Here is a 16,257-nt window from a genome sequence, read left to right as displayed (position 1 = left end):
AGCATAGTCTTATACAGTAAAGAGACGTTTCGAGCAGAACAGTCTTTGTAAGCCGAAATAGGCTCTGTTGGCTGACAACAACCGTGCGCGGATTTCATCACCGTAGCTGTTATCGGTTGTGATTTTCGACCCTAGATAGGAGAAATTGTCAACGGTCTCAAAGTTGTATTCTCCTATCCTTATTCTTCTTCGTGTTTGTGTTTGACCAGTGCGGTTTGATGTTGCTGGTTGATTCGTCTTCGGTGCTGACGTTGCCACCCTATATTTTGTCTTGCCTTCATTGATGTGCAGCCCAAGATCTCGCGCTTATCAACGCCTGCTCGATCTGGATGAAGGCAGTTTGTACGTCTCGGGTGGTTCTCCCCATGATGTCGATATCGTCAGCATAGACCAGTAGTTGGGTGGACTTGAAGAGGATCGTACCTCTTGCATTTACCTCAGCATCACGGATCACTTTCTCGAGGGCCAGGTTAAAGAGGACGCATGATAGCGCATCCCCTTGTCGTAGACCGTTGTTGATGTCGAAAGGTCTTGAGAGTGATCCTGCTGATTTTATCTGGCCTCGCACATTGGTCAGGGTCAGCCTAGTCAGTCTTATTAATTTCGTCGGGATACCGAATTCTCTCATAGCAGCGTACAGTTTTATGCTATCATAGGCGGCTTTAAAGTCGATGAACAGATGGTGCAACTGTTGTCCATATTCCAGCAGTTTTTCCATCGCTTCCTGCAGAGAATCTGATCTGTTGCTGATTTGCCTGGAGTGAAGCCTCTTTGGTATGGGCCAATGATGTTCTGGGCGTATGGGGCTATCCCGCCTAGCAAGATAGAGGAGAATATCTTATAGATGGTACTCAGCCACATGATACTTCTATAATTTCTGTACTGTGTGATATCTCCCTTTTTATGTATGAGACTCGTTGCCAATCGTCAGGCATTGATTCGCTGTCCCATAACTTGAGCACAAGTTGATGAACCACTTGGTGTAACTGGTCGCCTCCATATTTAACCAATTCCATGTAATGTAATTCCATCGGCTCCTGGCGACTTATGATTTTTTAGCCGATGAATTGTACGGACTGTTTCTCCTAAACTTAGTGGTGGCAGTATTTGTCCGTCTTCAGTTGGCGGGACCTCCAACTTGCCGAGGTTCTGGTTGTTCAGTAGCTCATCAAAGTACTCAACCCATCGCTCCAATATGCCCATTATGTCGGAAATCAGATATCCCTCTTTGTCTTGGCAGGATGAGCATCGAGGTGAATAAGGCTTCATCCTGCTGACTTGTAAAACTTCCGCGCCGTGCGGCTACTCCCTGTACTTTTCTAGTTCACAGACTTGTTTGGTCTCTCAGGCTTCCTCTTTCCGTCTGTGAAGTCGCTTCTCCGCTCGACGGAGTTCATGATAAGCCTCTGCGAGTTACACATGACTATATATAATATATATTTTTTAATAATCCCGGAGAACGGTATTTGCAAGAATAAATATACACACCAACGAAAAAGAAAACAACAAGTTTTTTATTATTTCAGACTCTAAGCTCGTCGATGGAGAATCTGAGTCAGATTCTCCACTAATTCTATTGGTGGTCAATCCCATTGGAAACCTGTCCTGAACGGACGAACCACAACAGGGGCCTTCTGCCAACACTCCCGAACCTGGGTTGCGCCAGGGTGAAGGGAAAGAATCGCCCGAAACATTTGCGGCAAAGCGCGATGAGTAGGAAGATGCACGACTGACCCTGTAGAGAATCTCTAAGCTGCCATTGTTCAAAAAATGCAAATGTCTGCTCCTAAGGCTAGTGCCGTACAGTCCAACCCATCTTCATCTAAAGCGTAGACAAGGTACTATATGTCCCAAATAAATTTTCAGCATTGAAAAGCGTCCACTGCACTAACCAGCCGTCCGATCACTGGTTCTAAGGCATTTATACACCTCAAACAGAAACCATGGACTGTTGGTTTGAAAATCAAACGGTCAAATTAACTATAAAAAGTCAACAAGGAGGTCAGGAGATTCTTTGGGGCTCTACTTACTTCCCTTATGACGAGGACGAATTTCCTAATGGAACATTTATTATAGCTCTCCAATAAGCCAAGAGTACAAAGCAGCGGATCGCGAAATAGAACTGAGCGCACGAGTTTCGATCCCTGGGAGACGCATCAGATATATTTCTAGAGTTGAAACAAGTCGGAATACCGGAATTTGGACGGTTCAGGTATAAAGATTTTGTGTTCAACTTGTATGAGAAATACTCTATTCACGTTTTCCCGCTCACGTTCACCTTCAATTCAAAATATTCCTTGAAATACATATGTATTTCCGAATTCCACCTCCCCCGTTCATATGAGTTTACCTTATATGATGATGACGTCATAAACGGCTCAAAGTGCGAAAAATTCACGTGAAATACACAATTTTGTCCTTTTATAACTTTGTTGATAATAGCTGGATTTTTATCGAACTTTCCAAAATGATGCATTATATTATTACTTATAACCACACCAGATTTTGTACTGCTAGCATGAACTTGTTAACTTTATTTAATCAGATATTAGAGTGAGATGTATTTTGAAGCCTAGATTTCGTAAGGATACACCATTGTGATATTATTCAGATTTTTCGATTGGATAAGTTCTGAGAACGAAACCCGTTACTCTTTTCGGGGCACACATTTTGAGTCCACACTCCCCTAAGTTTTACCAAGTACTAATTGAGCCCTTTCATTTGATATACCACACGACCGTATTCTCTGAAAAAATGTACATCCCCCTTTCACATGTATGGGGAGGCCCGCCTTAAATCCAGTGCAAAATGATGTAACCCGTTGTTGTAAAGGGATTTACAGACCGCACATTCTCACCAAATTTCACGACCATCGATTCAGCCGTTTCCCAATAAATTAGATGTGAAAAACAGACAGACAAACAGACAGACAGACAGGCGGACAAACTGTCTGATTCAGCTGTTGGGTGAAATCGGCACAAAGATAGTCAGAAAGCTTTAAAGAATAACATGAGGGCGGCTAAATGAGACACTTTTATGAAGAAACTAACTCGCTTAAGGTGATCTCAAAGCAGATCCTTGTCAAAGAACGTCACTAGCAGTTGATTACCTACGTTTACAGACGTGGAGGTACCCAGAAAATGGTGAAGAAACGACAGAATATTTGTTTGAAATGCGCTTTCCAGACAGTAGCCAAAATCTCAGCTCAGGGCCAATAGGGGCGTACAACCCTCAACGGAGGGGCTGGATTCTGGCATGCATCATTTGCGCGAGTAAAATGGGCATTTAAATTTTTGAAGCAATTTCAGTCAGCGAGAATTTCAGTGTTTGGCCAGAGTAAGCCTAATAAAAGAAGACACCCGGCACTGAAGAAGGGAAATTGTTCCCGAAATATCCGTAGTTGTCAATTAAAAAACCACTACTAGCGACGGAGACCGTGTTGCGTTTCAATCCCGCAACTTTTTCGCTAGAGACACCGTAAACATACATTGACTAAGGATTATCTAGTCAAGAAATTGAATTATAATCCCAAAAATATAAATTAACCTTGAAAATTAACTTTTTATTCTCTATAAGACTTTGTAATTGTTCTTTGGCTCTTCGTTTCTAGCCTTGCCCTTGCTAAATTCCATCCAACTGCTCCACAATGATCTGAAGGGTGTTAATTAGGTGGATACAGGAGGATTTAGAGCGGAATAATATGCTCTCCCTGATTTCAGCTAGTATCTCTAGAATATATCTGCTGGTGGTTCACTTAAAAGGGAGGCCTTTCTCCAGAATCTTAACGATCATCAGAGTCGAGGATCTATTTCTCTGGAAGTTGGCGTAGCTGACACAGCAAAAATAGAGAACCATCACTCTCTTTCTAACATAAAGTTGGCTAGCAAAAGGCATATGAAAATCAGATAACTCAGTTTTTCAATAAAAGACCGAAAAAATAGAAAAGGGGAGTCGAACAAAATCAAGCATATTTAGAACAATGAAATAGGAAATAGGAAAAGGATAGCTTTTCCCCAATTGAAATATGTTAAGCACATGAGACTATATCTGAAGAGAATGAAATATTAATCAACATATTCACATATCAATTTATATGTTAAGAGAACCCAAATAATCCACACTCCAATAGGATCGCCAACCTCAAAATACAAAACCATCCTCATGAAAACAAATTTCAGTAAACGTATTCCCAAATTCTGATATTCTCTACCATATTATACAGAATGATACTACGGCATACATAAGTCCTTTTCACTAGTTTCGTATGTCCCGGAGAAAATAAAAATAACCGTATATTGTCAACGATAGAAGTATATAACCCCAAATTTACTGAAAATCTGCAATATGTCGATGCCCACATAAAAATACCCGTTCACCACCTTTCATTTACTACCTAAACGTGTAACACACTTTCCAAATGAATTGCAGATTTAATTGTGATTTATTGCCAGTTCGCCACTATTCAAATATTCATTTTGTGTGTCGGCCTCTTGATATAGCAAATAAAATATGTACGTATCGTGTTTGGTTACATTTTTAACTAAAAGAATTTTTTCCGTTCTCCCTTCTGTATTCCCCGTTGGGCGAACTAGTCATTGTAAGCATTTCTCAATGAATATTTATGATAACGAATTCGGAACAGTTTGTAAAACCAATTGTCAGGGTGTTATTTATAGGTCTATTCTGGAAATAGTTTTATGAATGTGATATATACATTATATTATATTACCACGTAAATTGTGGAGGTGAAAAGAAAGTGTTCTTAGTCGATTTTTATAACGTTTGATGAAAAAAATATTCCTTTAAATTGCTGTTCCTATGTTAATCACACAGTAATTGCATTAAGTGAGTAATATGAGGGGAAAATGCCACATGCCAATTCAGTTAACACCTATTCACACGTGGACAAATTTCCTATGGCTAAAATAATAGGAGAATCAATAGGACAAACAAAGTCGAGCATCAAAACGAAAAATTGCACGTGGCTGATATGAAGATGACTTCAGGTAGTTTTCATTCCCTCAATGGGAAAATAGAATCGAAACATCCTCAGAAACAGTTCGTTTCATTGTATTTTCTAAGGACTTGAATTCAGGTATATTGTAATTGTCATTTACAAAGCTTCTAAGATGTCTTAGAAATATCATACGTAGAGCCACATGAATATAAAACGATTGCATAGAAAATTTGACTTGGGGCTTATTATCCTTGAGTCTGAGATATAGTGAAGATATTAACGTAGAGAACAGGATGACACCGACATAGGCAACTCATCATGTGCTACCACATGGAACAAAATTTCAAAAAGGAGCTTTGAAATGGCCCGGAATCTGCTTTCCTGCACTTAATTACTTCCAAACAGTAATCACTCACCATGTTGCAAAGCATATTTTTAATCTAAAATCTTCCAAGTTTCAAAAACATATTTCAGAAAAAAAGGACAGATTTAATTACCTCCTGAAACATTTCATCGAAAAACAATTAGAAATGATGTTCAAAGGAACGACAAAAATGCCGAGCGGAAATTAGTCCAAAAGAATGTTCCCTTGTTCATTCACAGCACAGAGCCTACACTATTCTTCCGAAACCCATCCATCCGAATTCCAAGCTCTCCGCATCCGCTCATTTAATTTAATGATAAAATGAAAGTCGACTATTTTGCACTTTCTGACCTTTTGTTAGCAATTTTTCTGTTATCAGAATGTAATTAGGGAACTTTTAATACTCGAATAATAAAAAGGGGTTAATTGAGTTAATTCCAACAAGAAAAAAAACTTTGTGATTATTTGGCTGGAAAGGATGGCCGACTGAAAACAGAAGTTGGAATTCAGAAGGCAAAAGGTTACAAAAAATACAGAAGTTGAAACATTGCCCTAATGTGCAGATTGAGAAGAACAATTGGTGATGATTCCGAAATATTCCAGACATTCGGTAACTAAAAAACAATGATCCTTAAAGGGATAAGTTACACTCATCAGCCACCCAATATAAACGAATTAAGGGAGATCAGTCAAACTACCCTAGAAGGATATCATGGAGCGATTATTTGCGTCTCTCATTTCTTCTTATAAAATTCCTATGTCTACATCACACGCAATTTAGAATTTACGTAAAAGTAGCTTACTTAAGTATATTTTTTTTATCGTACTAACGTCACTGATTTTGAATGCTAAACATAATGTACAATATTATGTCTACCACGTTAATAATTTTGTAGCGAGGCATGTATAATTTTAGATGCAATGATGAACAAAGTTTAGAAAGAGAACAATTTCAATATTAAATCTCAGTCTAGGTTTTAAAAATAGTGTGGGAAGTCCAAAAAAGGCATTCAGTACAAAACAAAAAGAACTCCTTGCTAGCAAAGCAATATGCTAAAAGCATATAATAGGCTTACTATACATATGCCCATATATGAGATAATAATCTGATACTCATCTTCCGATTTATGGACGTTCTATGTATTCTCTTTCAAATGTAACTCAGAAAAATTGAATTGAAGGATTTCATCTAATAGTCGGTTCCTGATCGGAATGGAGGGCGTTGAGCAATTTTATTAATTGTCGCCAGGTTTTGCACTGTCAATGAGTTCACTGGATTTAGCAGCGTATCAGCGAAATATGCTATCCTAGCAGCCAAGTCGAAAACCAAAGTAACTATCCAAAATGAAAGGAAATTTAATAAGCAAAACTATTTAAAAGCCTATATGATGGCCGAACCGTAACGACAAAATGAACCTCAGAAAGTCAGAAGGCAAGTGAAGAGATTCTTTGTGGTATTCTTGTTTCCTTTCCTACGACGTGAACAAAGTTCCTAGTAAAATATTCATGAGGGCTATCCAATATAATAAGGGCTGTCAAAGGATAGTATAGGTGCTAGAGCGAAAACATGGATTGGTACTTACGATGTTGCACCAACAGCTCTACTGCCAAACCCTACATCTACTCCCTAACCCACCTCCATGTAGTTATCGCTGAGAGTTCTTTATTAACGAAAAACTGCAGACGAGGCAGAAGGAAGCGAGTCTCCCGAGCCTAAAAACGAGACAAATGGTACGAACTAGTTCTCCAGTTGGGATTGCATGCGATTGACAATTCTACACAGAAAAGTACAAGTTACGCAATCACAAAAGGAGCCCCGGACTGTCCAAGCGGAACAACTTACAACTTTTGACCACTTGCTTATCGGACGCCGACACCTCTGAGCTTATAAATGAGAAAACATATACGGAGAGACTAGATATTGTCAGCTATTTGTAGTCTAGCTTAAAATGGATACACCAGTAGCTTCCTCCAAACTACAATTTTTATTTTTCAATGTAGATATATATTTCGGAAGCAACTTACCCCCTTCATCAGTATAAAGCTAGCTAGGAGTAGGAGTAGCTTTGTACTGATGAAGGAGGTAAGTTGCTCCCGAAATATATATCTACATTGAAAATTAAAAATTGTAGTTTAGAGGAAGCTACTGGTCTATCAATATACGGAGATCAAGATAGACTCAGATCACGTCTCGTTTGCATGGCGCTCCCGACTCGAATAACAACATCACCTTGAATCCCCACTGACAATCAAGTGAGAGTGAGCCATCCATAACAAAGTCCTTCGTAACACCTATGAAAAGGAAATGGAAGCGCAATAATAGAGGCCTTGAAGATGAAGTATCAACTAATGATCTTCGCAATCACCTGAAGAACGTTTTCATTGGTAATGCCAAAAAGGTAGAAACGACTGAATCGACGATGAATGAAAGTTAGCATAGGAACGGAAAAATGCTGCATACCGGACAATGAGGCAAGTTTAGAGAGCACGGGCACGCGCAGAGGCCTATCACGAACTCCATCGAGTGGAGTAGCGATTTCATAGACAAAAAAGGAAGCCTGAAGGAAGCAACAAGTCTGCGAAGGACAGGGAACAACCCCACAAGGCGCCCAAGGTTTACCAAAAAGCCTTATATATGCTTGATGATCATGCTGTTGAGAAACCATCGGTGTAATTCATTGACTTAAAAATCTTAAGTCACTAGGAGCCGATGGAGTTGCAGTCGAACTGGTTAAATATGGAGACAACAGACTACACCAAGCGGTTCATAAACTAATGCTCAAGGTGTGGAACAGTGAATCAATGCCTGGTGACTGGCAACGAGGCATTATCTGTCCCATAAATAAAAAGGCGGATATTCGCCACTAATTTGCTAGGCCGGATAACCCTATTGGCCCAGAACATCATTAGCCCATACCAAAGAGGCTTCAGTCCTGGCAAATCAGCGACATATAAGATTTTCTCCCTGCGGGAAGCAAGGAAATTATTGCATCATCTTTTCATCGATTACCACAGCCCCACAAGTTTGCGGTAGGCAAGTCACTCAATCCTTATGAATGAGGATGATCTAGCCCGGAAAGTCTATAAGGGTATCTATAGTAGAAAAAGAAGACGTGGCAGACAATGCCTCAGACAGAGTAATTGCGTAGACCAGAATGCCAAACAGCTTTCAGAGATATCCAATTAATAGACCTCAACGTAAGGCCGGGATATCTGGAGTTCCTTACTAAAGCAGGTCTAAACGGGATACCGGTTGTTTCGCCGTTGATCATGATGATAAAATAACCCACAACGATGGACGTAAATCCCCCTCTGCGAATGCGAGATCATTCACAATTCACAGAAAAGTTCATTCAAAGCAGGATCATTCTGCTCTTTCTGCTTGAACCTAAGTACCGTCATATAAAGATAACATTTAGTATCTTTTTGACATATTTTCCAATACCATAATTTTTCGCTTCCGGCAACACTGATTACGAAACATTCTTGCCAAGGGAAATATATGCACACGTCGCTGCAACACGACCTTTTCGTTTTACGACCATTGACTGCGTAGGAGGTAAAATCAGTTTGCAATATGCTAAGCATTCGGAGTCTAAGCCAGGCAAAACCATGGGACCCTAATGAGTCTTCCGGCTTTTACATGATTGCCATTTGCTCCTTGCCTACACGCCATCGTAGCCGGTTTCCGGTTGTTACATTTCAGCCATATATTTTTTTTTCAAACTACAAGATATACGTACATATTACAGAAGTAGATATACTCACCCTAAATAAACAAACATTGCCTATTATCGAATACTATACTTATACATGCACGTATAAAAAACTAAAACAAAATGTTTCCCTACGAACCCCCATTCATATGACCCCACTTTCATATGGTATTGACGAATGATATATTATGATGACTTCATACACGTTTTAGAATGAATGAAATCCACATAGAATGTAAAAGTTTCACCTCCTATCACTTTCTTAATAATAGTTGGATTTTCTTCAAACTTCCCAAAGTTATGCCTTATGCTATCCTCTGGATTTAAGGGGGTTTCTGGCTAAATTTCTAAAATATGCTAATATACTATTATTACTTTATTTGTGCAGATTTCAGAACGAGAATGATTTTGAGGCCTTCATTTCGTTTAAATACATAACTGCGATTTTTTTCAGATGTTTCGGTTGGATAGGTTCTGAGAATGAGACCTGATACACTTTTAAGGGTCATAATTTGAACCTTCACTTCCTTATTTTGCACCCGATTTCAGAAATAATAATTCAGTTTAGAAAAGTACTAATTGAGCCCATTTATTTGATACCCCACATGGCCATATTCTGCAAAGAAAAAATTGCATCTCCTTTTCGCATCTATTGGAGCCCCCCGTAAACTTAAGACATCATGGCACCACTTGCTATATGTAAAGGGATTCACAGGCCACACGTTCTCACCAAATTTCATGACAATCGATATAGCCGCTTCCGAATAAAACGCGTATGACGGACAAACAAACATCGAATCGATTCTAATAAGATTTTGTTTCACACAAGAGCCTTGAATATTCACTAATGCGGATGTACGGTTCATTTCAGCAACTGAGGCCGGTATATCCCGTAAAAAATTCTTCGAACTCTGTCACAAATGTAAAAATATGGCCTCAATTCTGGTGCATTTATCCGAATTGTTTGACCTGCAAAACCACATTAGGGGGTTTTAGCTATCTCAGAATATCGTGCAAAAGTTTCAAATCGAAATTCATTCATTCTCGGACGAATCTCTTACTGGAAGAATACTATATTAATATATTCTTACTAGCTTTCTTTGAACAAGGATCAGTATGAGATATATAATATTTGAAGGTCTAGATCTTAACAATAGAGGAATCTTCATATTTTTTCAGATTTTTTGCTTGGGTATGAGACACTCACTTTAAATCTGTACTTTTCGGTCCTTCACGGCACAAAATTTAGTATTGAAAAGGGGTAATAAAATATTTTTTGCACCTAGATTGACCATTCGTTCCACTGTTCGTCGCCATCCTGAGATAAGGAATTTCATTGCGTGGCATAACCAACAATGCAGTTACCGTCCATTCTCAAATTGCCACTTCCGTCTTTTATTCAACACGTTCACTGGTATCCGTACGACGACAAAGTTCCTTCTTTGAAATTGTATTAGAACAGAGTCTTCCGACAACACGACGTATATAAATGTTAAAGAAGAGTGCAATGACCCGTCAAACTTATCATCTTGGCTTTGCTGGTGTGTCTTTAGATGGATTTTGCTTGCCACCTCCTCCAAATCTAGCACCATTTAGCCAATGTCCATGACTCGAAGGAAGAGCAAACAGATATTCTCAACGTAATAAAAATATTCAAAAAAAAAATGTTATGATCCGTTGAAGTTCTCTATGGCCTTTAGAGAAGGCCACCCATAATAAGAAGAATTAATATTGGTGACAGGATGTAACCTTAGCAGACCTCGAAAACATGAAAAGCAGACGGACCAGAGATCTAAACTCTGAACACCATCTCAAAATGATCAGAAAAGTGATGATGTGGCAAATGCAGTAGCATCCAAACAGAAAACCGGCCTACTCCCAGACAATCAAGATTTCGAGGTATTCGTTAATGCGTTTCAAGGTGATTTTAGCTGCTGCATTTACGATGTCAGGAAGAATACAAATACGGCTCCAATCGTTGCGCTTTAGATCTCAAAAATCATTGCCTTCTTTCACTCCCTGGCAAAGATACCAGACTCTCAGGAGACCACGACAACCCCCTTGAGCGCATTGATGACAGAGAATGTTACTTCTATTTGGGGAACCAGCCTCATCCACGAGAAGTAGAAACGCACGGAATGTTGACAACTCATCTCTTCTCCTTTCGCAACCGTACGAACTCCGCCAGTAACGGTTCCAAGACGGGTTGAGAAACGAGGAGGAAAGAGTCACCATATGTAATCCGAATGGCTGTAGGATGTAGGTGCAAAATGCGACTAAGGAGGATGTTAGTTTATAGGCTAACAACCTGCAAAACTTGAATCTTATCTATGCTCCAGTAACAGTTATAATGGATCGTACGCCGGTTGATTTTTCGGCTACGACATTTGCTTTTGTCAACAGTTTAATAATTAGATTTTGAAACGATATCCAGGTCCACCTGGTCCATGCTAATTTCAATTTTGTCCGAAAAGACAACTTGCAGATGTATATGTTTGAAAACTTAACCTCAATGAGAACATTTTCAAAGGTAAAGAAGTCTTCCTTCATCAGTATCGCAACTATTCCAATCAGCTAACATAACACTCCATTTTCATTCAGCCAAAACCCAATTATGTTTCCTTATCAAGAAATCAGTTACAGTGATGTCATCTACCATTACAATGTTACTATTATCATTGCCAAATCAATATCAAAGAATCCTTTCCCTTTAAGTTGCTTTAATCAATGCCTTTAAAAATGGTTTGTATTTTGATATTGAAAAACTCATAGCGGTTCATAATTTCCCTCACGAAAAATCAAAAACATTTACCAACCTCTCACAACCACCTGCTCCTCACCATTAACAACAAACATCAATTCCAAGTTTTAATAAATAAAGCGAAAATTACTCACCTGTATGTCTATCAATCGATACAATACGTTCATCTGAACTACTCCAAAATGTTGCCGACGTTAGAGGTGAATCGAAACAAATGATGTCCCCGACAGAGAAAATTGTCTATAAACATCAATTTAAGGAAGAGTGAGAAAAAACAATTGAGACGAACCACCAATCTAAGCTACAATACAGCAAGAAAAAAAGCATGATGATGCAAAAAGCCAAAGGTAATCTTTCTTCTCTACCATGAATCCAGACACCTTTAACACGACACGTGATAAAAATCATATAACCTTACAGCAACAAACTCACCTTGGTTGGGAAAATGTTTTTCGATTCCGCAACTGACACTTTTATGAAATCTTCGGCATGTTTTACGCCAGCGCTATCTTTTAAGCTGATTGCAATCATGGTGATTGTTTCACGTGGCAAATTTATCTGGAAAATGTAAACATCTATTGATTTTGCTACGTTTACAGGGATGAAAGCACTTAGCTTTTATTTATGTTTCAAAGTTATGCTGTATACAGTAGTGTGGTACATTATGATTGATTTTACAAATTGTATAGGTAAGACTTGATGAATACAACAGGACGATGCCATTTTTCAAAAATGCTGAGAAGATATATCCCGTTCTTGAATTTCACGTGTGTTTACATTTAATACTTTCCAATATTATTAAGTTACAAAATTTTTCAATTATATTATCTTCAATATATAAAACCAAACCATGAAAATTCCAATCTATAAAGAGAATATCAATTTCTTCTGTGTAAAACCAATCGAGTATACGAAGCCGGAAGTTCACGAAAAAGCGACATATACACATGCCGAAGATCCAGAAGAGCTTCAAACCCCGCTTTAGTAACCCTGAAGATTTAATTGCATATCTAAAAACTTATTTGCTACCACTAAATAAGTGAAAAATATTGTTATAAAATTTGTATATTTATTGGTCCGAGTCGGAAAGCTTTAATATTTTAGCTTCTGATTACTCTTATATTTTTAATTTTACCGCTTACTTTGATTTTATCCCAAAGATATGGAGACCCTTTAAGAAATATAAAGAAGCTCTAACTGCATCGTATTCATACTCTCTACTCTAGCGGTGTAGCTTTACCGTTACGAAAAACAGATTGTACACACCACACACAACTTTAGGTTGTTCCCTATTCTCATTACTACTAGAGAAAAGTGATGCCGAAAATAAAGTGGAAAACAATTTTCCGGAAACGACGACACACTACTGTATAATATTAGAAACATTTCTATGTACATATTAGGAAAATATAACGTACTTACCGACACCGTTAAATTGTTACCAATCTGCACGTCAACTACATCTTTATGAGATAGCTCGTATTTGATTCCATTGACATCTTCAATATTATGCGAAAATTCATTGCCTAAATTATCATGTAACGAAATCTTCAGAATCATATTCATGCCACTAGGGATTTTTTGTTCAATTTGCCGCAACTTTACGGATGGATAAAGCAGGGTGGCAAGGATGTATTGAATATTCTTCACTTCCACATCGATTGGTAGCGTTTGATCGAAAGTTTTTGCCTAACAGGAAAGGAAATAGTCAAGCCGAATGAAAATTAATCGTTTTTCTTAGCTGTACAATTTTTTTCTACTCAATCAGAATTTATCGGAAATTAATTTCAATCCTTACAATTATCAGATCACGACCAAGAGTGTCGCCGGACTTTACATTCCCATCAGATGATACTCGTACAATTCCATTTGATTCACTACTTAATTTATAGACGACATCATCAAGATTAGCTTTTAGTTGAATTGTAGATCTGGGCGGAATAAGAATTGTGTCCTGATTTATATGTTTCGGAGCTTCTATCTCGAGCATTTTGAAGACTGTTGGAATGAAGCAAAAAAAAGTGATGAAATCAATTTGAGATTCATATAAATACAAAAGTATATTGCCCAGTGTGCTGGTGGTTCGTAGGAAAAGTTATTTTCCAAATAGTAGTTTTAATTTAACAGTAATTTACCAGTTATGTAATCATGTGGATATCTACGCACTGTATATTAAAACTGTAACAGTAGCTGATGCGGAGTGAATCATGACGATTCTTCTACTGTTTTACAAGACAATTTATAACGAGTTCAAAATGCTGGTTGATATAAACTAAAAATCCAAAAGTGAACTCCTGTGATAAATCGCATTGGATTCGGTGGAATTCACTACATTCTGGTGGTTACCGCATCCTGATTTTACGAACTAAACCTACAGATAAATAAATAATAAAATCAAAATCATTGTGTTTACTGACCTCCTCCTAAACTTATCTCACGCATCTCTTAGCGCGTTAGCCTCTACTAATGAGAAAGTAATTGGAAAATCGACACCGATCAGAAGAGGAAGAAAATGATTCTTAAATTTTTGTAAAAAGCAACGACTTTAAGCGTATTTGGTCAAACTGGATGACAACTTTGACCTATTATAACTTTGTTAGTAATAATACGATTCCCACCAAACAGTAACATGTTCTATTATAACCTATTCTCGGATAAACGTAAAGGGAGTTTCCAGACAATTTCTAAAAAATATAGTAATAATAAATATTATTAAGCTTATTTAAGCAGATATCGGTATGGAGGGTATTTTGAGGTCTAGACACTCTATAGTGCCAGCTTTGTGATTTTTTCACAGATTTTTCGGTTGAATAGTTTCTGAGAACGGGTTCGTGGAACAAATTATTACTTTCTAGCCCGCCTTAAAATTAATGTAAGAAAAGATACTGACTTTGAAGAATAATTTATGTGACAGGATTCCAACTGATAAATCATGCAGAGAATGGTTTCGGCTCTTTAGGGATAGAAATTTCAACATTGGGGATAAGCGCCGCCCCAGGTAGACAATCAAGAGTCATGCAAATGATTCAAAAACAAGGAAATTGGATGCCATATGGATTCACGTAGAATAGCTTTTTTCTCCTTTGTTGGTTACTATAGATAAAAAATAACAAACATGCTGCGATGATTTGTGAACTCTTGATTCCGATGGAAATGAGAGAAACTCCTAACTCCCTCCGAGCAGTAGAAATTATCTGCGACTAGACCTAGAGAAGCTCTACAACCCATAATTGATAATGTTATGAATAGTCAATCATCTTGCAAAACTGAATGCAAGAAAACATCTGAATAGTAACTGTGAAAGGACATTAAAAAATTGAAATGTTTCCAATCTCCTGATGGATCGCTAAATGAAGATTGGCGATAGCGGGTACAATATCAAATGCTTTTGCTAAAAATATGATTTTCCTGAACATAGTGTAAGTGTTAACACAATTTCTATCGACTTACTTTCTGTTCGAGAATTCAAGATTAAGGAGGTCATCAGAGTCGTTTGGAAATTACAGTGTTAAACAGATAAAATGTCACATGCCACGATTATGATTCATTCGGTAGTTTTTATTCAATGTTATTTAATAATGCGGACTGTGGTTAAGGCCGCACGTCAAAATTCCGTTTACATTCTTTCTTTAAGATGATCATAGCGCCCTCTAGTATGGCAGTAGAAAAACAAGTCGGAATACCGGAAGCTCGCGCTTCGGGTATAAAGGTTTTGTGTTCATCTTATGTAAGAGACGCACATTTCTCTGTCCGTATATAGCTACAAATCCAACATAATCCTTCATATTTTTCCAAACTACGAGACATACGTACATATTAGAGCCATAGATATCACGCTCACCCTAAACAAACAAACTGCCTATTACCTGCTGTACACATATATGCACGTATCTAAATTTATCGTACCCATAATTCCGATTTACGTCTTATATCTATCTGAATTAGGCACTACCCGCAAAGTTCATTAGCACGCATATATTATCATATATACCTACATACACACATGTCTGGTTGACAAATAACTAAAAAACTAAAACAAAATAATTGTCTGCGACCCAATTCATAAGAATTCATTTCGTTGTGGTATTGACGAATTGATATGTGATGATGACGTCATGCGGGTTGTAGAGTGCACGAAATTCACAAAAAATTGTAAAGTTTCACCCGCAATAACTTTGTTAATAATAGTTGGATTTTCTTCAAACTTGACCAAACTGTGCATTATATTCTTCATTACACTCATGCCAAATTTTGTATTTCTGGGATGAACATAAGGGGGGGTGCCGGGTAAATTTCTAAAATGTGGAAATATACTATTATTAACTTTATTTGTGCAGATATCGGAACCGAATATATTTTGAGGCCTAGATTTCGTAGAGATGCACCACTGTGATTTTTTCCAGATTTTTTGGTTGGAGAGGTTCTGAGAACGAGACCTGTTACACTTTTTGGGGGTCAT

The 16,257-nt window shown here is 37.9% G+C and overlaps 1 protein-coding gene across 2 annotated transcripts in view; it reads right to left on the bottom strand.

Annotated features, from left to right (window-relative positions):
- The window catches only part of LOC119661259 (nuclear pore membrane glycoprotein 210), a 165,977-nt gene that overhangs the window by 85,162 nt on the left and 64,558 nt on the right, over positions 1-16,257 (bottom strand). For both annotated transcript variants that reach the window (XM_038070512.1, XM_038070511.1), the window contains exons 15-18: positions 13,597-13,796; positions 13,221-13,487; positions 12,231-12,356; positions 11,933-12,038 (exon numbers count right to left, since the gene is read on the bottom strand). In XM_038070512.1, the coding sequence (XP_037926440.1) occupies positions 11,933-12,038; positions 12,231-12,356; positions 13,221-13,487; positions 13,597-13,796 (699 nt within the window). The remainder of the gene's footprint in view (positions 1-11,932; positions 12,039-12,230; positions 12,357-13,220; positions 13,488-13,596; positions 13,797-16,257) is intronic.

Source organism: Hermetia illucens, chromosome 1 (assembly GCF_905115235.1).
Source record: "Hermetia illucens chromosome 1, iHerIll2.2.curated.20191125, whole genome shotgun sequence".
Lineage (NCBI taxonomy): Eukaryota > Metazoa > Arthropoda > Insecta > Diptera > Stratiomyidae > Hermetia > Hermetia illucens.
Note: the sequence above shows the minus strand (reverse complement) of the source record. Positions and strands in the feature narration are given on the sequence as shown.